Source organism: Uloborus diversus, unplaced genomic scaffold, assembly GCF_026930045.1.
Source record: "Uloborus diversus isolate 005 unplaced genomic scaffold, Udiv.v.3.1 scaffold_327, whole genome shotgun sequence".
Taxonomy (NCBI): domain Eukaryota; kingdom Metazoa; phylum Arthropoda; class Arachnida; order Araneae; family Uloboridae; genus Uloborus; species Uloborus diversus.
Window position 1 is genome coordinate 156,708 of NW_026558491.1, and position 21,791 is coordinate 178,498.

Here is a 21,791-nt window from a genome sequence, read left to right on the forward strand (position 1 = left end):
GAAAGATTTAGAATTAATATTTAAGGCAGATATTACAAATTGTTAAAATAGATAAATAACTGAATAAAAAGATGAGAGAGAGAGAGGGAGAGAGAGAGAGAGAGAGAAGAAAACAAGAAAAGCAGAATTTTCCTGTTAAAATTTTGCTGTAAATTTAGTTTTCTTACCGAAACGTTAATTTTGCAGTGAAAAAAATCATCAAAAAATTTTTTTAAAAAGGTAAAGTTCGTAGGAAAAAAAAAAAATTTTTTTCAAAACTCAGTTGGAGCTATATATTTTATTAAACTAATATTTGCTGTTATGAATACATTCTATACTATGATGTTTCGAAGCTCCAAAAGCGATTTTTTAATTCAGATGGAACCAACGCGTTAGGATTGATAAAGATCTCAGCCGAAAATTACTTTCGAGGATAGTTCCTCTCCCCCCTCCCAAAAAAAAAAGAAGAAGAAAAAATAAAATAAATTTTGCTTATCATGAATCACTTTGTTTCCATACTTAAGCGTTTAGACTTAAGCAAATTTACCAAAAATATTAATATTTAGGAAGTATGACAGTACTTCACGCAAAACTCACCTCATGTATATAGGCCACTTCTCCAGCTGTTGGGCGGATGAACTGGGGGACTCCGTCATTCGTAGATATATCGCCTACAACGATTAGCAGGTGGCATATGGAGCTGAGAGGTGGGTTGCCTTTGTCCATTGCTTGGATTTTCACCGTGTATGGCTCGCTCCTACCTTTCCCTGATAGAGGTCGAACAACGGTCACAACTCCTGTTTCGGAATCCACGGCAAAAAAACCTGAAGAGATGAAGAGTGGTTAATATTGTGTTTCGGACAAGCACTGTTAAGTCCAATCCTCATATATATAACCAATTCACTGATCGAGTAACCCTCCTGACGTCACCAACAATGAAACTCGCGCCGCGGCATGATGATTTGATATGTTTTGGCATGCAAGGAAATGCTGTATTTTGTGAAAACTGAACTGTATCCGGTAACAGTGGTGCCCACAGGGGGGATTATGGCGCAATCTGCGTCATGAAAGTTTTTTTTTTTTGGGGGGGGGGGGTTAGTTATTTATTTTTATTTATTTATTTAAATTGATTTATTGATTTATTTTAATTTGCATTATTTTATTCGGTTTATATTTTATTTCTTTTATTTATTTAGTTTGTGTGTGTATGTCGTTGGCGATTCATAGAACTTTTATAGTAAAATAGTAATAATAATAACGAATAAAAATAAATAAATAAATTAAAAAAGAGAGCTAAAAAATAAAAAAGGGAAAAAGGGTTGAAAAAAAATTTTTTTTTTGGAGAGGGGAGATTTGCGTCACTGAACTTGAGGGGGAGGGGCACCCCTGTCCGGTAACTTAACTGTTTTATTGTTAAGACTAATTTTAAGAGCAAGAAGAAGTGAAAAAGTGGTTAAAAATTAACGTTTTCCCCCTGTGGGTTAATCCACTGGAGTTAGGGTTAAAAATTCAACTATAAAAATATCACCAAAGAGGCAGTTGCTTCGTTCAAATGTAGAAGCAATTTTCACCCGTCACACCTTGACGGGCGATTTTCTAAAATATAACTAATAATGCAATAATTATCGGAATTTTGTATGTAAAATATCTATTGTTTGCAAATATCAACAAAAGTGCAACAGATACATTCTTCGAATCTCAATGAAACATTTCCTGGTAGTATATTATGTAATTTGTGGGGTGATGGAAAATCTTGTTAGCTGACAGTAAAGTTATTAATCTTTTGTCGGATACTTATTTTACTTATTTTACTACAGAAATTACTGCTTGCTAACAGTTACAATTACTAAGGTATAATTGAAATTTTTACCATGAAAATTTTTCTTAGGGTGCCAGCACAATTACTGCAGTACTGGTGACATTCCCCGAGTAAACTTTTGTTAACTGGACAGTACAATTACTAAGGTACTTATGACTGCTCTACCGGGAAAATTCTTGTTCATTTATAGAACAATTACTGATTGTTCACTGTACGAAAATTTATTAACTGGACTCTATTACGAATAAGGAACTGATGGCTGTTTTACTGGAGAAAGTTTTGCTAGTTGACAGTGTAATTCATTAAGTATTTTTAAAGGTTTATTAAGGAACTTAGTAAGATTTTTACTCTGAAAATTCTTGCTAAATTAAATAAAAAATTTCATTTAAATGCAAAATAAATCAATAAATAAAATATAACTGCACATGCTTTTATGAATGTATATTTCAATAACGAAGATTTGTTGTTAGCCTCACAATATGGATTGAAAGTAAAAGGAGATTTTGCTGTACCGAGAAGCAATACCTTTTCACAAAATCTTTCTCAAAATCTAAACGAGACACAGCTTGAAAATAATTACTGCAAGTCATCAGCGATTATTTTTCTGTAAATGTAGTTTTCTTACAAGAGTATGTCGCATGCAGTGAAGACTTTTTAAAATTTGGATTTCTGATTGATGAAGATTTGAGTAACTCTTAAATTTATTCTGTAACCGGAAATAGTCAAAACGGAAAAAGGGGTGTTTCCTTCAGTCAAAACTACTACTTTTAGTCACTGAAATTTATAGAATAAGCAAAACAAAAAGAAAGGAGCCAGAAAAAACATTTTTTTTTCCCGACAGTTATTTTTTATTGAAGTATTCAAAATGTCCGATTTTGGAAATGAGGCGTGGTCTTTATGACGTCACAAGTGATGTGCTTTGGCACGCTGAATGTTTATAGGTTGCTGTCAACCGCGTTGCCAGAGAATGATAAAAAAAAGCGAATTAAATATTGCGCTCTGCGCTAATGGCATCGGTAAATGGCGTTTCATCACTTGTGATGTCATGCGCAGAAGTTTAAAAAAGGAAATTAAATCGGCGCACTGATTTAAATAACTGTTAAAAATATTAAGATTTGTCAAATTATTTAAAAAATGGTTAAATCCTATGTTTATAAGCGTGCTCTTTCAAAGAAAAATACTTTTTAAAATTTCGGAAATAACCCAATTATAGTCCAGTTAAAAAGTTTGCTTACTTATAGATTGCCTGTCCAAATCTTCTTGAATGATGTATTGTACTTCGCCATTCCTCCCATTGTCTACGTCCATGGCCCTGACAGTGACAATACTGAAATCCGTTGGCACATTTTCGGGAATGACTGTTGTGTATATTTCTTGGATGAATTTGGGTGCGTTATCATTTTCGTCGAGAATTTTTATAGCAACCTGAAAAGTGAACACCAATGTGTAAAAATAACTTCTTAGTACCAATCATCATAAACGATGAAAAATTCTCTATCATTCTTACACTGCATCAAGCAGTATTGTTTCGTGGTTCTAAGTACAGAAGTCGTATTTGCAGCTGAGCTTAAAATGAGAGACTGTTTTTTAAATTTTTACGCCGCCATATATTTGATTCAGATTTCACTTTTTCAGAATTAAAAAAAAAAAAAAAAATTCTAACTCACAAATGATTCCAACATATTGTATATAATTAAGATATGCTTTAAATAAACATCTCGTGATAATAACTTACTTTTAATAAAAGTGCACTTTGCTTAAAATTAAGAGTCCAAAACTGATCTTTCAATTTGAACTGGCAGCCATTAATTGATTATCAATTTTTCAGTGCACTTAAGAATCCGGCAGCATATTTATGTGTTTTTTTTCTGCTATCGGTAACTGGCCAGTGGCATGTTTATAAGTTTTTCAGCTGTTATCGGCAACTTATCAACTATCAAAGGGACCTCTGGTCCTCAAACTATGAAGGACTGCGTGCCAGGCGCCTTGACTTCAGAAGACAACACAATAGATGGTGGTGCCATCTATGGACAATTCGAGAATTTAGAACCAAGCCAGGAGCCGAATAACTTTCTGGTCTGGCAGCACCAGAGGTATGATTTCACTTGGAAGACATTGTGACCACGAGCATATTTAGCGTCACCCAGTCACCATTAATGACGACGGTGGAGCTTCGACCAGCGAGGATCGAACCCGAGACCCTCCGGCCTGAAGTCGAATGCCTTACCGATCAGGCCACCAAGATCCTTATCGGCAACTTATCGGTAAATATACCATCAGTCTGCAGAGTTACAATTGCAGTGTCAAATACGAAGAAGCACTGCTACAGTAAGAGCAAGTGTTGATGCCGATCCAAACATGAGTAAACGAGAGCAGTTATTCTTAGAAAGTCATAAAAGCAGAGGGGTACCATGCTAATTATAAGTTTAACATTTGTATTTCAAAATAAAATGATATAACATTAACTTTTTTTATTTGAATTATTAAATACTAGTGGTACCCGTACGGCTTTGCCCTAGTAGAAAATTAAAAAGTCATTTGGTTTGCCTGTATATTAATGGATGATGAACTTCTCGCCAATTTGCTATGTTAATATTCCCGACCATTTTATTGGCCCACGTTGTGATAATTTACTCGTGTACGTTATGGTAATTTACTCGTTCATGTTATCATAATTCACTCGCTAAAATGTTCTTAAAATTGGAATAGAAAAAGAACAAAATAAAATTTTTGAAAAATCGCTTCGAGGTGCTCACCTCTATGCTACGAACTAATTTTGTGCCAAATTTCATGAAAATCTGCCCTTAGTTGTCGAGGCGCTATGCACGTAACAGAGATCCAGACACAGACTTTCAGCTTTATTATTAGTAAATAAAAAAAGATTAAGAAGATCAGAGAAAGTCAAATTTGGACACACTGTAAATATGTGAAAAAGTACGTACTATGATAGATGTTCTTCTCTGGTTCGCTCCACCTCTGGGATTGTCAGTAGCTGTCACTTGTAAGTTGTAAATGCTCTGCTTTTCTCGGTCCAGAGTTACATTTTCTTTGACTGAGATTGTCCCCTATAACAAATTTAGGAAGAATACGGAAATCTGTATAAAAGCGAGTTGATCTTTTTGGGGGAGGAAGGGGAGGGGGAGGACTTTAACGGTAGAAAAAAAAAAGCTCAGATATCAGCAGTTTACATATTGATACATTGAAGAATTTAACTTGAGAAACATAACTAGAGCTTCTACTATTATTACAATACAACGCTTCCTAAGACTGTTTGTATGTCTCCCTTAGAAATGAACACCTCCTTTAAAAGCAACGGAGCAACCTCCCTTCCTAATACCACCAAGGCCCTTCAAGAGGTAGGGCCCCCTCAAAAAGAGAAAAATACTTCTAAAAACACCCTCCAAAAATTACAATAGCTCAGTCTGCGGTATGACCCTCCTAGTTGGGCGCTCACTAGTTGGGGTTTATTCACCTTTGTAGTAGTTCGAATAACAGGAGAGTGTCCCTTTAAGTCGGATGTGGAACATCCATAATTTCAGAGGGTCCTGGGGTTTCTCCCCCGGGATTTTTTTTTAAAAAAGATATATATAAAAATCTGTATTTTGAGGCCTTATATGGGGCAATTGAGACTACAAAAATATGAAGAAAAATTGGCAAACAAAGTCTTTCAAAAGTTATGCATTCTTTTGCAAATCAAGATCAATCAAAATAAAAATTTCTTGCTCGACAAATCATTGACATTAATAGACAGAGAGGAAAAACGAGAGAGGAGAAAAGAGAAGCACATCGTAATTTGCTCATATCAGCTTTTTTTTAAAGTGTAGTTTGTTTTTGATCACTTCCCCAACATCACTCTCCCCTTTTCATCAAATGCCCTACAGTATAAAAATTGTACAAAATGGTTTGAAAGAAATGGTGTAGAGATTCAGAAAATAAGAACGAAAGCAATATTTTGGCCATTTGGACAATTCATACTTTATTTTCTTGATAAGAAACAAAATGGAAGAACCTTTCAAGCAATTTCAAAAACTTAAATAATTTTCAAAGACTCTAAAACAATTGGAAATTATTTAAAGCACTTTATTTGCACTTTTCAGAAACTTGATTGCACATTTCACAGTCTTACAAAATGATTATAACTTTGTAAGACACACCCGTTTTAAGTTAAAAATAAATGTAACGAAATATTTCCCAAAACAATTTTTTTTTCTATCACTAGTGCAGAAAATGAAATAGATTAGAGTAAGGGCTATTTTTTTCTCATGATTAAGATATTAACAATATGCAGTAGAAGTAAGATAAAAACAATAACAAAAGAACTTCCAAAATACTGAAATCGGTATTAAATAAATGGCAAGACATGAAACATATCAGTTACAAAAATTTATCTTGAAAAATATGCTACAAAAACGTGAGAATCAATATTTTTGCATTTTTTACTGAGGATAAATCAAGGAGCTGAATTTGGCACATCTTTGTAACCAGATACTAGCCTAATCGGAAACCAGGGGCCCGTCCCGTGAGGAGTCCCCGGCTCGAAGTCGGTGCAGAGTAAGTTTTATAAGAGTTTTGGGGGGAGGAGGGCAGGGGTGCACAGGGAGGAGAAGGGACACCTGTTGGCCCGGGCCCGAGCCGAAGTGGGGGGCGGGGGGCAATATTTTTAAAACTAGGGGTGAAAATAGGAGTAAACAATATGGAGGGGGCCCGAAAAAGTCATTTGTGACGGGCCCCAAAATTTTTGTGCACACCCCTGGAGGAGGGCAAGTTTACCAAACTGACAAGCCTTGGCCCTGGACGGCCCTGAATTGAATTGAGTAAGATAGCAGGAAGTCCTAGTTAAGGGTCTAAATTTCAAGTATGCTTTGTAGCTTGCAGCTAATGAGAACTAGAATTGCTTTTGTGTATTTCTTCAAATCTTCACTGCATAAAAAAACATTGGTTTTTCCATTTCTGATATTAGAAATTCAAAAAAAAAAAAAACCTTCTGATTTACCGTACGTATCATTTTAAGCTTCGGAGGGGGGGGGGAGGAGGAGGTAGCCTGGGCTCGTCGGAATTCCCCTCTGGATACGGCCCTGATCATATATTTCATTAAAAAGTAATAATTTTAAAAGGTAATGACAAGATTTTTCCCTTAATCGTACATACGTTGGTGAGTTCGTAAGCAACTAAATTTTGTTATGTACAACTTAAAATTATGATTTTTAATTACATTAATGAGCCGTCACGTGCGGGACGAAATAGCAGTTTTCCGTGGAATGGCCCATCTGTACCTCAGAGCCCTGGTAAACGACTACAAAGGATTTTTTTTAGATATACATGAATATGGCTCGATGCGGGACAGGATTCTACATGCAGTGCACAAATAAACGGAAAATCACAATTTTTGGACATACGCTAGTCTGGCTGTAAGGTACCGATATATTTACAAAATAGTTTAAATTATGAGAGGAAAAGTAAAAGAAAGGTAGAGAGTTTGCACTTAATTAAAACTTAATTCCTAAAAATGATCGATTGCATTCAAAATGTGAATACTTTTTATAAAACTACAAAATCGAAAAAAAATTTTTATTTAAATTTAAGAGGCCTTTAACTAAAAAGAGTGATGTGTCATTGGTTTAAAAGAAAAGCTCAGCTTAAAATGACTTCAACGAAATATTTTAGTATAATTATTTCCATTTCGAATTCAAACATTTTCATACTTTCAAAATTCTATCGATTTGCATTTTGTATACTTACACGCATTGCTGCAAGTAAAATTAAGTTTTAGTTTATATTGACAATTACTGACTGTTGTTTCTTCTATATTAAGCAAGCATATCACTATTGTCTCCTGGCGAGGCATAGTTGCCCAGCCTGAACCCATTTTGGGTACTTAATGTTGAATGCTTTTATTTTTCATTAAATTTGTTTCAATTCAAACATATCCACAATTACTTACTGATGTTTCATCAATGTCAAAAACGTCGCTTCCATCACCGGATAAGGAATACTTGACAGTACCGAATCCATCTTGGCTGTCTTTGTCAGAAGCTATTACTGTCAGTATGCTTTGTGGATACTGAGCTGATTCCGAAATGCTTGTTGTATATGACTGAAAGAACAAAAATAGAACAATGTTTGCAGATAATTTGATGCATAAAGAGGCTGGAGTGAAGTAATTAGTCAAAATTTTAAAATTTTCAGGAAAGAGATTGTGATGCTTACATTTTGTGAAAATACAGGACTATTATCATTGATATCTTGAACGTTTATTTTCACCACAGCTTCACTGAATCTTTGGTTCTTTGATTCACCAATGAGAGCTTTAACTCGAAAACTGACATGCTTCAAAGGCAGTTCTTCGAAGTCTAAACGCCGATTTAGTGCAACTACACCTGTAATGAAATTTGCTAATTACAGATACGTAATTTCGCAATGAAATCAATTGCACTGCATCATCAGAACCTTTCGGAACGTTAATAGTTGGCATTCTACCTAATATGTAGAAATTCACAGACAATAAAAGAAGGGCAAGAGTTAAGCTACCATGCATGCAAGTTCGGTGACTTTCAGTATTTGAATACCATTTGCTGTCATGTAGTTAAAACTGAGAATCAAGTCACATGCGGTTATTCAGGGTAACTTTGATCCGCATGTCTCAATTTTTAACCATCCCACCCATATTTAAAAGTACAGTAAAACCCCGTTAATACGAACTCGCTTAAAGCAAAATTTCACTAAACGCGAAATAAATGCCATTCCCTGTCAGGCAAAACTAATAATTAGTGTTACATCAATCATTTAAGACGAAGATGATTTACCCAAAAATCCCACTTTAGACAAAAAAAAAAAAAGCACTATCTAATGATCCGAAAAACCATCGACTGTTTTGATAGTAAACGTGAATTTTCTGTTGATCCATTAGATGGCATGTGGTACTTGAAAAGTGCATGAAGAAGAGTAAAACAACCTGCAAGACGGAATTGCCTTCGTCAAGGAGGGTTTGAAAGATCGTAGGAAACTGGAAGAAGAGTTGGATGAAGAAAAAACTAATTTAGTTTTCGAAGAGAATGTTAAAGGAGGCCACCTTATTTGAAGAATCTGCAAAAATAGTTGACGAAGCTCAACAGCTTATGTAATGACGGATCAAGATATAGTTATTGATTCCCAATAGAAAAATATAAATGAAATCATAACAGAACACGAAGAAGATATTAATCTATGTATTACTATATTTATTAGCATACAACGAAAGAAAACCTTCCTTCAAAATATGAAAATAATAAATACAAAAACAATTTAGCAAAAATTTTGAACATGGTTCCAAGTTCAAAAAATCCAAAAAATCAGTAATCCAACGTCAGAAAGCACTTAGAAATTTAGGGTTACTTTAAAACATGTGAGAAATATGAAAATAATGAAACTCTTTAAACCAGATAAACCAAATAAAATTTGCAAACGCTTAAAAACTCCCCAGTTTCATTTCATAGACGTTCAAGATTTCTGTCATTCATTATATAGAGCAGAGTATTGCAATATAGGAAGAGATATTTCAAAAATGTCAAACATTCAAGCATTAAAGAGTAGCTTCCAAATAGCCTCTTCAGAATAATTGGATGATGCAGTGAAATATGTACAGTGATACCAACTAATTTTGTAAAAGAAAAAAAAATAGAAAAGGTATTATAACCTACAGTTGGGGCAAACCCAACCTAGCAACATTGTGAAGGCTACGCGGATCCTAATCACAGCATTACGAAGCTGCCAGATTGGGTTTGCCCCAACTATAGTTAGCTTAATGCAGCACTGAGCTTTCTACAATTTCTTCAGAAGTCAAATGTACTAAAATAAATAAATAAATAAATAAATAAATGGTGATTAGTTATAATTAATGACTACCATCAAAGCACGTTAACATTCATTCACCAGTTTTAGGCTCATCAAAAAAATTAGTCGATAAAAAACAGAATTTTTTTTCTTGCAATCAGAGGCGCTCGAGGGGAGGTCACGGGAGTACTCTGCGACCTTCCAAAAGATTCCTTATTCGTCGAATTTCGTCAGAAGATTCTGCAAAATTATCATCATTCCGCAAAATGTGAAGTTCCATTTGGCAAAACGTAACGTTTGGCAAAATTTAGAGTTTCACTCTGTAAATTGAGAATTCCCGCCCTCTCGAAAATTTAAGTTCAGGGCGCCCCTGGTTGCTGTTGGTGCTGCTTGATATTTAAGCAAAGATAGAGTAGACACAGGCCCGATAAAGACTTCTGAAGATCTGAGCAAAAACTTTAATTTTGTGCCCCTTCTCCGTTAATCTTTAACAGTAAGGCGATTGATTGCCTTTACCCATTTTAGACTCTTTTTGATGTGTTTTCGCCTCTTTTTTTCTATTGATGATTTGTTTGCAATGAAAACAAATTATATCAACCATAAAGTAAGATAAAGAGGACACGCTATACCAAAAAAATTGAAACCGAAAGTTGCACCGATGTATCCTAAGATTCTTAGCTTCTCGCTAAAATTCTTGGGATACATTTTGATTCATTTTGATTTCAAGCTTTACTAATCTCAATTGGTAGTTACTTTAACCTTCGATATTGTCGCAAGTTTTGAAGTAAGGTTTTGATTTTGCATTAAAACGTGAAGTAAAATGCAAATCAATACACCAGCTACTTTATTCAGTGCCATGATTGGTTATTACCATTCTGGCGAAGCAACTACGTTATCATAACCCCGCCCATCTTCGTACCGATGTATCCCATAATTCCGGCTTCAATTTTTACCATGGACGTAGCCACTCTATTTAAATTTCTTTTCTCAATGGTAATCTTATCAATGATCTCTCGTAATTGGACCATTCATTTGAAATAGTGAAACGGAGAATTCTTCAAAGTGGTCCCATTTTGAAAATCCTTTGTTAAAAATTGGAAATAAACATTTTGAAAAGTATTGTTAAAAAGCTTTGATTTTAACTGCAGATTTAGTACCACTTCAATGTCCCTTGGGACCGTCTCCCTTGTGCCATACCATAATACAGCCCTGAGCAGACGATGCTTTGAATATTAAATACAGCACCGTCCTATGGACAACCCCATTCATCAGAGAGCAGTGTTTTCTTACCCGACACCGGACTGACAGAAACGTAGTTATCTGGATCAGATCCGGAAATCTTCTCGAAATGCGTGACGCTTGCGTGAGTGAGAGGGTCCCTCGCAGAGAGCGTGAGCAGGGTGGAGCCGATCAGTGTCTCTTCCGGCACCGTGATCTCGATGACAGGATGGGCTAGGGTCCACGGAGGAGAGAAGACGGGGTTCATTTCTCCGTGAGCACGGATGTATAAAGTCACTTCAACTGTAAATAAAAGGGTGCATTTAGTGTATCGATAAATTCAGTTTATTTGTAATTATTGCAATACTGGATTGTAAAAGTCTTGGAAATTAATTTGATCGGATTCAGTTTTGAGTTCGAAAACGATGGAGTAAGTATACACTAAAATATTTGTGTAAGGTTACCAGGATGTAACGTTTCACAAATTCTGGAGTAAGTCGTACCATTTTTTTAAACTGTTGGAGGAACCTTGAACCATGGTTTGTGTTAAGTCTCACCTGGGGGGGGGGGCAGTCAAACTTACTTTAAAAATTGAGATAGAAATCAAAGAGCATGAGTAAAGATCAACATCGACGCAGAGCTCGCAACTCTTATTAGCGAAGCGAAAACGGGTCTTCGTGGCCAAGCGTTAAAAAGTCTGTGAGACTGGCGGAGTGAGTTCGATTCCGCTCAGGCGCCCTGTGCATTATTTCCTTTTCGAAAATACCGTCATTGAGAGTTTAAAAAAAAAAAAAGAATAAATAAAGTGAACAAAAAAAAAAAAAAAAAAAATATTTAAATTTTGCGAACATGAATCCAAATTATGCTTTCGCAATCACGAATTGCGATAGGACCTTACTCGTTGGAGTTTGCTTCTACTAATGACTTTTATCGTAACCATAATTTGAATTAAGCTGTCAAAATGTAAATGAATGCCAGGGGCTGGATGTTACGTGGTGGATACTGTTTCGCGTTAAAAGGATTATGTAAAGTCGAGAAGTTCGTTTATAAATAATTCGATTCCGAGGCACATGGACGCCTGCATTGTAAGCATAGAAAAATAAAATCGAAGGATGGACGTTATTCAGCGGTCAAGTAGCAATAAGCAATTCGTAATTGCTCAAAAAGAAAATTATTATTATTATTATTATTTTTTTGCAGATTTACCTTCATTGGCAGTATACTACTTTGACTGTACCTCACACAAGAAATTATAAATATTACAACATTCGCCTCAATGACACACAAGTAAATAAATAAATAAAATAATCAGATAAATGTTTTCATTTACCTGACGTCTTCTGTTGTTTGCCGAAAGTCACATCAACGGCATTTAAGTCCACTGCTTGCACAGTCAATATTATGACGGATGCGGAGTTATATTCCAAAGGTTGATTGACCATAATTTTCCCCGAAGTTCCATCTATTCGAAAAGCAGTCTGAAAAGGTTTTAATAATCCTTAAATTCACTAGAGCATTATATAGTTAAATTATATATTTAAAAAAAAATTTGAACTACCATGGAATTTAAAAAAAGTATTGATGCAGCGAGAAGCAAAGAGGTGTAAACAAAATAAAACAAAAGTATGATTTTGAATAAAATGTATGCAGAGATCACATTATTTAGCAGTTTTTACTTAGTAGGCTTTCTCCTATGAAGGGTATTTCTGGTATTTCTTGCCACAAAACAAAATTATGTTTCTTCTATTGCTTGCAATAGTTTTTCTAAATTTTCATTTGGCTCCTTATAGGTGCATCAATTCAGCAAATATTTGTTTTTTTATATACTTGACAAATGATTACGAAAAGGATCCATAAAACTTATCACCTCTTGAAATTTTTTTAACAAAATTTTCTTCAAAGAATTGTCATTTTTTTGACATGTACTCTCGAAACGTTCGAGGAACATATATATATATATATATATATATATATATATATATATATATATATATATATATATATATATATATATATATATATATATATATATATATATATATATATATATATATATATATATATTAGGGCGGTCCTTATTTTTGAAGTTACAGATATTTTACGCGACGCTCCCTCAATTTGTTCCATTATACAAATAAATGATCCTTGCAAAATTTTATATCAATACATAAATATTAACCCGTGCCCCTAGGGCCCCCTTTTTGAGTTTCGGAGAAAAAATTGCGGATTTTCTCATTTTTATGTAAAAATATTCTTACGTTTCATATTTAAAGTAATTTTGAACCTGAATAGATGTTGCTACTTCCAGACCAACCATTCTCTTACTTTCATTCTGCAAAATTTTACATATTACAGATGGTACATGTACACCAATGGCCTTGGGACAGGCATGCCGCTATTCGCACTCGTTTCAAACCAAGCGGCAGGGGAACAGTTCTTTTCACCAAGATGGACACAAGAGATTCGAAAGACCATTAATGAATGGCCTGGGCCATTAATGAATGATCTCCTGACAACAACAAATTGCTTCCTCCAGGCTTTCGGGGTGTTGATTTAGAAAATTTTCTGTGTATGGTGTGTTCTAATAGGTGTGGCAAATAGTGTCGCTAGGTTTCAATACTATAAATATAAGTAATGGCAATTATATTTTAATTTGCTGTTCTTCAGCTATAAATATACTTAAATGCTTATGCATTCTTAAAATAATAAATTTTGAAAAATCCTCGCTTACTCTACCATAAAAATATACTCTATTTTCTATATATAAAATATAAATTTTAAAAAGTTACATATCGGAATAATGTAAAAATCTATACTTTAAATTTTCTCCTTTTTAGTACATAGTCCTTTATTATCATCAAATTCTTCTTGCAATTCACAAGATTTAGAAATCGAAATGGGTATCTATCCCAACCTGTTGAACCTTTTTTCTATATCTGGTCTACTACAACGCAAAAAAGCTTGACAACCATGTTCATGTATTAACAGCCTATGTAAATGCAGTAAATTTAAATCCAAATGACCTTATGATCAATCGTACATCCCTTAAGGGAGCAAGAGAAAATCTTCGAGAGGTAAAATCAGATTTCATGAATTTAAATTTAGATTTTTTAGTTATTCACTGGGATACAAAGCTACATCCAGATGTAACTGAAAAAAAAAAAAAAAAAAACGCCGATAGGCTTGCCGTGATAGTTTCAGGTTCCAATGTTGAACAGCTACTCAGAATTCCTGATATATTTCTTCAGTTGTATATGATATCTTAGATGATTGATCTTTATTGCTAATTGTTCAAGCTGTAGTGTTTGATACAACGGCTTACAATACCAGCCGTATAAATTGTGCATGTAATTTTTTAGAGCAAAAGCTGAACGGTGATAGATAACATTTGTATTGCCATCATCATGCACTTGAAATCGTACTGCAGACTGTCTTTGAAGAAGTTCTTGCCTTTCTTAGTTCTCGACTCTATATTCCATTATTTAAGCGCTTCAAAATTTTGTAGAAAGATCTCCATCATTCATAACTTATAACATTTCAATAAAGTACAAATACCAATTCTAAACTTGTAATAATATTTTTTGGTGAAGTCGTCCCTCCTACAGGGATATGTTTTCGGCAACCTGGAGCTTATGCTTGAGCCAGATGGGTGGCAAAAGGAATTTATTGTTTGAATATTTATGTATTTAGGAAATAATTTAAATTGACCTTACATGAAGAGAATGCCCGTAAATGCTGTTTTACATATGATTTTGAATGAAAATATGGTTTTTCGCAGCAACCCAATCTAGGCCCTTTAAATTAATGTGTCTAAAAAACTAGCAGTGTACAAAATGATGACAAGCATGCAGCAGAAGCAGTGATTGGAACTTGAAATTCATAAATCACTTCTGGCATTTATAGGGGATGAACTAGTTGCTTGTCCGTATTGGATGAAGAAATTAACACTTTGAAGATAGGAAAAGACTACTCTAAAACAATGCTTGAGGAAAAGGAAGGCGTGACTGATGACTGTGTAAAAAATTTCAGATAACAGTTTAGATGATTTGGAATACTTTCTTCGTAAAGATCTTCCTCTTTATAGAATCAATTACAAGTCAATAAAATTGTTTGATAAGTTACAAACACCAAAAAATGTTTTCCTATTTGATCCTGATGGATGGCAAAATGAAGGAAGCTATTTAAAGGGAAGAGATATCGTTAAAATGCTGAAAGTTGTGGATGATACAACTGAAAGAGGAGCACAATTAATCGAAGAATTTCCCAATGAATTTACCAAATATGAGTCACAAAAGCAGTTTAGTATTTTACAGACAGTCCAAGACTATCGGGAAAAAAATGCACACGCTTGAGAAACATTGAGAAAAGCGTACGATTAAGGTAAAGTATCTAAAGCACTATTTCATTCTTATTCAATGTAAAATGTTTAGATGATATGAAGTAATTAAAAAGATTGATTTTAGTGCTACCTCCTCGTAAAAATACTTTGCAAACCTAGGAGAAACGATATAAGGGGTCTGAAGTAAAAACTCGAAGATTTGTGAGAAAATTATCAAAAGTGTTAAAGTTCAACGTCCTAGGGGCACGTGTTATTATTGACCGATCGAGTTCAGATTTTGCACCGATTACTTTTCATTATAGCGTCACAAAACTAGGGGGCATCACTTGTTGAGTTCCAAAAAAAAAAAAAAAAATTTCCCATATAAATAAGGACCACCCTAATATATATATATATATATATATATATATATATATATATATATATATATATATATATATATATATATATATATATATATATATATATATATATGTTTTTTTTTGCATTGTTTTTATTTTTTCTCTAAACAGAGTCAGAGTAAAGGTGATAATTTACAAACACCACTAACTCCGATTTTTCTGAGCTGGATTTGCTTATGAATTTCATTTTTTGTTTGCTATGATTTTTTTAGGTAAACAATGAAGTAAAGAATATATACATGACAATGCTTTAGTAGGATATCAAAGTCTAATTTTAGGTAAAATTACATCTAATTGCTAAATTTTAGCCTGATTTCGATATTTTCGCATTATTGACAACTATTTAAAAAAAATCAGTAATTAATCACAACATAACTTAAAACCACAGAGTTAAGGCAATACCTTATAATTGTATGATGATGACGTCACCACGGATCCAGTTTTATCTCTTGCTATGATTGGTTCCGAGATGGAATAGCGAAGTTTAGAATCTTCATCAGGATCGCTAGCGGATACAGTCAAGACAACTTCTCCAATACCGGTGCCTAATAAAAACGAACAACAACAAAAAAAAAAAGCCAAATGAATATAAATTAATTTATGAGCTCATAAAGATTAGTTTTGTTTCAGCACACCGTTCGCTAAAGTAATTTTTAAGTTACTAATGTCCAATAATCAGAAAATGAATAAAATTGTCCAAATAATCTCGATAAGGGAGGGTGGCCCAAAGCAGGTAGGTCACCAAAAGAGGGTAGGACTTCGTATGCTCTTCTCTCCCCCCCCCCATGGTGTGTAAGCGGCGATGCATACGTATGTCGTGTTTACTCGAACACTTCCTAGTTTTAATCAGTCCCAGAGAAGCAGCAGTGAAGCGGCATGGCGCAACCAGGATTAAAATAAAATTATAAAAAAAAAGATACATTTCTAAAAAACATGAAGTTTTGTTCCTTGTGATTAGTTGAAGATCACCTTTTTTTTATTGTCAATAATATTACGTTGTTCCACCTGCAAAATTCAATGTCCTTTCGTTTGTTTCTTTTTTTAATTTAAGGTTATAATTATTGAAAAAAAAAAAAAAACGTGCCTTCGGGCAAAGCGGGTGTAGAATTTAATCATATATTTATTTAAAATTTCTTGACACATGTGCTGGCATAGATTTTTCATTTCAATAGGATAAGTATAACTTTAAAAAGTTAATATGTAGGATGGCAATTAATTAGTCTATTAATTTAATCAGTTATTTCTTTACGCTTTATAAACAAATATGCTGACTTTAAATTGGATAAGTACAAATTTTTCGTATATTTTATTTTATACTGGCAGTTAGCTAGTCAATTACTTTAATCATTTATAACTTCATATTTGCTTCGCAAATGTATCAAATCACAATTAGTTAAGTTTACATGCTTTGGGCCCCCTGGTAGGGCAAAGAGGGTTGTTCAAGTGTTTGTAATGTTTGATAATAAATAAATATTGGATTTGAAATAATACAAAAATCACTTTTTATTTTGCAGTTCAAGAAGTCTGCTAGGAAATATAACCGAAATTGTTGCGATAAAAGTCCAAAAACTACAATTTTTAAGAGTTCTACCCGCTTTGGGCCACCCTTTGAGTATATTAAAAAAAAAGTCCACCTACAGCCTTGAAATTTAGTTCAAAATTACTTTGAGCCCCGGGGTTTTTTACCTGTTTTTACTTCCTTTTACAAAAAAGGAAGCATTGTATTCGCGAAAAAATTTTCACTCAAAAATCGGCCTTAATTTCCATTTTACTCACCCCCAAATGAATGTTGAGTTTTTTTCGACCCGACCACACGTACATATGTACCTAAGAGCGTATAGACGCCCGAAATATCCATTTTGAAGTTTTTCGAGTTAATTACAACGAGTTTTCTCGTGACGTCTGTATGTGCGTATGTGTGTATGTGCATATCTATGTCGCATAACTCAAGAACGGAGTGTCCTAGAAAGTTGAAATTTAGTACGTAGATTCCTAGTGGAGTCTAGTTGTGCACCTCCTTTTTTGGCTGCATTCGAATGCTCTAAAGGGGGTCTTTTTCCCCTTTTTGGGGGGAAATCATTGTTAATTTCGATGTAAACTCAAGTGGTGTTATAATTTGGCGGACACTTGGCGATATATCACCAGTCTTTTGGTCGCCAAGTTTTTTCGCCAACTTGGCGACAAATTTGGCGATTTTTTTTAAAACCTGGTTTCGATTTGGCCACCGTTGGTGATATTTAAAGAGCAAACTATTGAATCACATCAAAACTGCCAATAATGAGAAAAAGACATTAAATTGGAGTAAAAGGAAGTCATGTGATGCACACATCAGCTCGTTTTAAATTCGCATTAGTTTTTTTGATTAATTTTTAAGCTAAAATTTCACATAAATTGCTCATTGAAGGGATGAAAAATTTCCCACGTCACTTAAAATTCAATATTTTGTTTTCTGTGTCATTTTAAGTTAGTTCCAATTTTCTCAATCAATTAGAGCTTCAGATATAAGGGTTGATATTTTCGTCAAAGTCCTATATTAAACTCGATTCAAGCTTGGAGCTATAGAGAAAAATGTTACAGGAAACTACGAATTTTATGCGACTTTTTAAGCGTTACAAGAAGTCGTGTGCCCCAAAACTTATAATCGTTTTTAAAATTTACTAAAAGAGTTAAAGATTTCCTGTTCTATATAACTTGGAAGTTCAAAACTAATTCTATCATTCGCAGAAAAATTCGTTCTTTGATTGGTACTAGAATTTTAAATGTGCGAGTAAATTTTCAGGACCAAAGTTACAAAAAATGGTAATTTTTGCAGTTTTTAATTTATATCTCTGGTAAATGAAATGCTTTGAAGATGAACAGCAGCTAATAATCTTCTTGATCGAATCACCTTTCGAACAGAAAAATAATTGTAAAAATTAATTCCTCCGTTCAGGAGCTACGATGCTACGGACAGACATACAGATATATGGATACACAAGTCAAATTTATAATTCTATTCCTTTCTGCGTGGGTAGTTAATGAAAGGCCTTAACATAAGAAATAAAAATATAGACAACATAATAAACCCAGTTGTTTTCCACATATAGTAGCTGGATAAGCCCGTCATTTCTAAATTATTGAATATGGAAAGCAATTGGTTGTAAATAATTGAGTGACTAATAATTTGAATGTTCTTACTTTCTGGAACATACTCCACATAAGTGTCTTGATCAAACGTTGGTGGCTTGTTATTCACGTCTTCAATGAAAATAGATACTGTCCCAGTAGCTGTTTGTTGTACTGGAATTCCAGAGTCAACTGCTTGGACCTGCAGATAAGTTCAGGATTTTTACGTTTTCAGATTGAAATACTGTACATGTCAACAGTTTCTTTATCCTCCTCGTAATGTTTACATTAGTGTAGCATATTATGAGTAAAAACTATATATTTAAAATTATTATTTTTCTGTAATCAGATTGTAAATTTGTTACTGATTGTTATTATTATTAAATATTTACTTATTTACTGTTATTTTCAATCTTTTTGTTACGAAATAGTTGCCTAAAATTAACTGTTATATAAAACTTACGGGAAATAAATACACACAAAATATTTTCATTTAGTTTAAAATTGAAGTTTAAAAAGATTTTAAAGTACATTATCATACTCTGGATTAAGCTTAAAAGTTGTATTTAATTAGAATAAGCTTTACACAGTGAAAGAATTCTTAGTAACCTATAGTCTTATAAGTTTCTTTCACACTATCCGATGAACAGAACATCTACGAGACTTTAAAATTTGACGGTGAGCAGTTATATATTCGGGAAAAATTATTTTCCTATGACACAATTACTATAGAATTAAAACTGACGCAGAATAGGTTATAAACCCTTCAAGAGTTTCGTTGAAATATTGCTTGTTCTGAATTTTTTAATCAAGTTCATGTGTCCATTTGTGCCCCAGGTTTGATCACATATGCACCCCTATAGGAGCACATGTGAAAATTGAGGATATTTTTTTAAACATACCATAAAGTATAGAAATATTTTTAAAAAATACTCAAAAAATCTCTTGAGACAAATTATGTTCACTCCTTTTTACGCTGAGAAATTGATAATATTTTTTAAAAAATAAAGAAATGAAAAATAATTGTTCACATACACCTCCCTTCTCCCTCTATGAGAAATAAAATAGTTGTGAGCTTTAAGCGAACTTTTGTCTACATTAGTACTTGGTATTCAGCCAAAAAGATAAGTATCAGCAGATCAATACACCCACCGTGATTTGATATTCTGTGCCATAAAGATCTCTGTCCAGATCAGCTCCAGAAGCAACACTGATCAAACCAGACTTTTGATTCAGGATGAAATTGTCTTTCGCACCGCTGTGTATGAAATAGTTGATGCCAGAATCGGGGCCGTCTGGATCTGATGCTACGATTTTTATGACGCTAGTTCCTAAGAAAAGAATAAAAATCAGATTGTTCAATTACACAATAGTTTTTTCAAAAATATTATAAGGGTAAAAAAAGAAAAAAAAACTTTTTCTTTGTATGCGAGTAAAGAGTAATTGAAGACTTCGGTGCAGGAAGAAGAGAACTTCATTCTAAAAAATTTCTGGAAACACGAACCAAAACACGTTTAAAAAAATATTTTTTAAAGATTTTGTATATATACTCAATATTATGTTATAATGTGTCTCTATGAAACCAATTTCAATGACATTTGAAAAAAAAAAAAAAAAAAAATTGGCATGCGTTGGAGATTTCTTGTCGGTAACACCTAGAGTTATTCTAATACCGAGGTCTTCAATTGTAAAGTAAAATAATGAACAAAATAATTTTTTTCAATACAGTCGAACCGCGTTAACGCGAAATTCATGGGACCGTGATAATTATTTCATCTTAACTGGCTTTCATCTTATCCGATAAATTATTAAGTGATTTTAACTCAAAGGACCAAACAAGTATTTCATGTTCAGCGATATTTCACGTTAAGATATTCTACGTTATCGAGGTTCGACTGTACTTAGTTCAATTGCAAACAAATACCAAATAACTCGTTACAGCACCTAGAAACTGCAGTTTTGTCCTTGTTTATACTGGCTAGTCCAGGAGTCCAATCAAGGCTAAACTGCCCTCTCTAGATGCTGTAACGAGCTGCTCGGCATTTGTGTTTTGCCGTAGCTCCGGCTATATAGCAATCATTTCTAGCTTCATACTTAGTTGAATGTTTTTATATGTTTTAATAGTTTAAAACCAAATTTTTAACAATGTTGATTAGTTTTATGCGCACTAAGAAATTATGGGTTTGCCAGCTTTTCGCATGCTAGATGAAAGTTCTCAGTGGGATTCGAAAGAGAGTTCATTGAGCTAGGGGCATGCACAGGAATGGGAGGAGAAGGGGGGTTGGCCCGGGTGAAAGCCCGAGATTAATAAAATGAAGGGAGAAATATATGTGGGGATGTAAGGGTAAATAATACGGGGGAGGGGGCGTGAAAGTTATTTGTGACGAGTCTCAAAATTTCTGTGCACGCCCCTGCACTGAGCATGTTAGTTCTTAGTAGTTATCATACCATCACAGCAACAATTTGAACCCTGACTGCGTTATCTATCGGAATGTATTGGAACTATTTTTTTTCCCTTCTCCAAACGAATACTCATTGCCTCACGACTGTTCCGGTGAAATATCAAGTCACTCTGACCAGTAGTTTTCCATTTGAAGCGTTTTGAAATCAGAACTTCAATTATAATCACCTTGTATTTTGAACATTCTAGAACGAAGATGAGAGAATTTTCAATTTTAAAAATCATGCAAGTATCTCACCTCCAACGGCGTTTTCCTTTACATGTGCTCGATAAGGCAAATGTATAAATTCTGGAGCTCCATCATTTTCTTTCTGCAAAACGGGGAAAAAAAATAGTAGAAATGCCTACTACTCCTAATAATAACGGCAAAAATACCACAAAATCATTGGTAAGAGAAATAAAAATTTTGACATTACAATACATAATTTTAACTAATTTGTTAATAGTATGAATTAATTACTAGTATTATTCGTGCATGATAGAACTAGCAATAAATAATAGCAACCATGATAATAATTATCAGCATCAGTAACACATGCTTCTACTATTAATAATAATCATACAAAATACTACTGCAGCTACTACTACTAATTTTTTTTTCAAAATGAAAATAAACAATAACATTCAATAAAAATAACAGTAACGGAGCACATTATATTT

The 21,791-nt window shown here is 33.7% G+C and overlaps 1 protein-coding gene across 1 annotated transcript in view; it reads right to left on the reverse strand.

Moving 5' to 3' along the window:
* Nucleotides 1-21,442, reverse strand: part of LOC129233312 (cadherin-23-like) — a gene marked incomplete at its 5' end in the record, with an annotated part of 43,647 nt that extends 22,205 nt beyond the window's left edge. The window contains 11 exons of the mRNA XM_054867362.1: nt 577-803; nt 3,034-3,223; nt 4,741-4,863; nt 7,740-7,892; nt 8,006-8,175; nt 10,898-11,128; nt 12,156-12,303; nt 15,968-16,110; nt 18,743-18,872; nt 19,823-20,001; nt 21,370-21,442. Coding sequence (XP_054723337.1) covers nt 577-803; nt 3,034-3,223; nt 4,741-4,863; nt 7,740-7,892; nt 8,006-8,175; nt 10,898-11,128; nt 12,156-12,303; nt 15,968-16,110; nt 18,743-18,872; nt 19,823-20,001; nt 21,370-21,442 — 1,767 coding nt within the window. The remainder of the gene's footprint in view (nt 1-576; nt 804-3,033; nt 3,224-4,740; nt 4,864-7,739; nt 7,893-8,005; nt 8,176-10,897; nt 11,129-12,155; nt 12,304-15,967; nt 16,111-18,742; nt 18,873-19,822; nt 20,002-21,369) is intronic.
* Nucleotides 21,443-21,791: the final 349 nt, after the last annotated feature.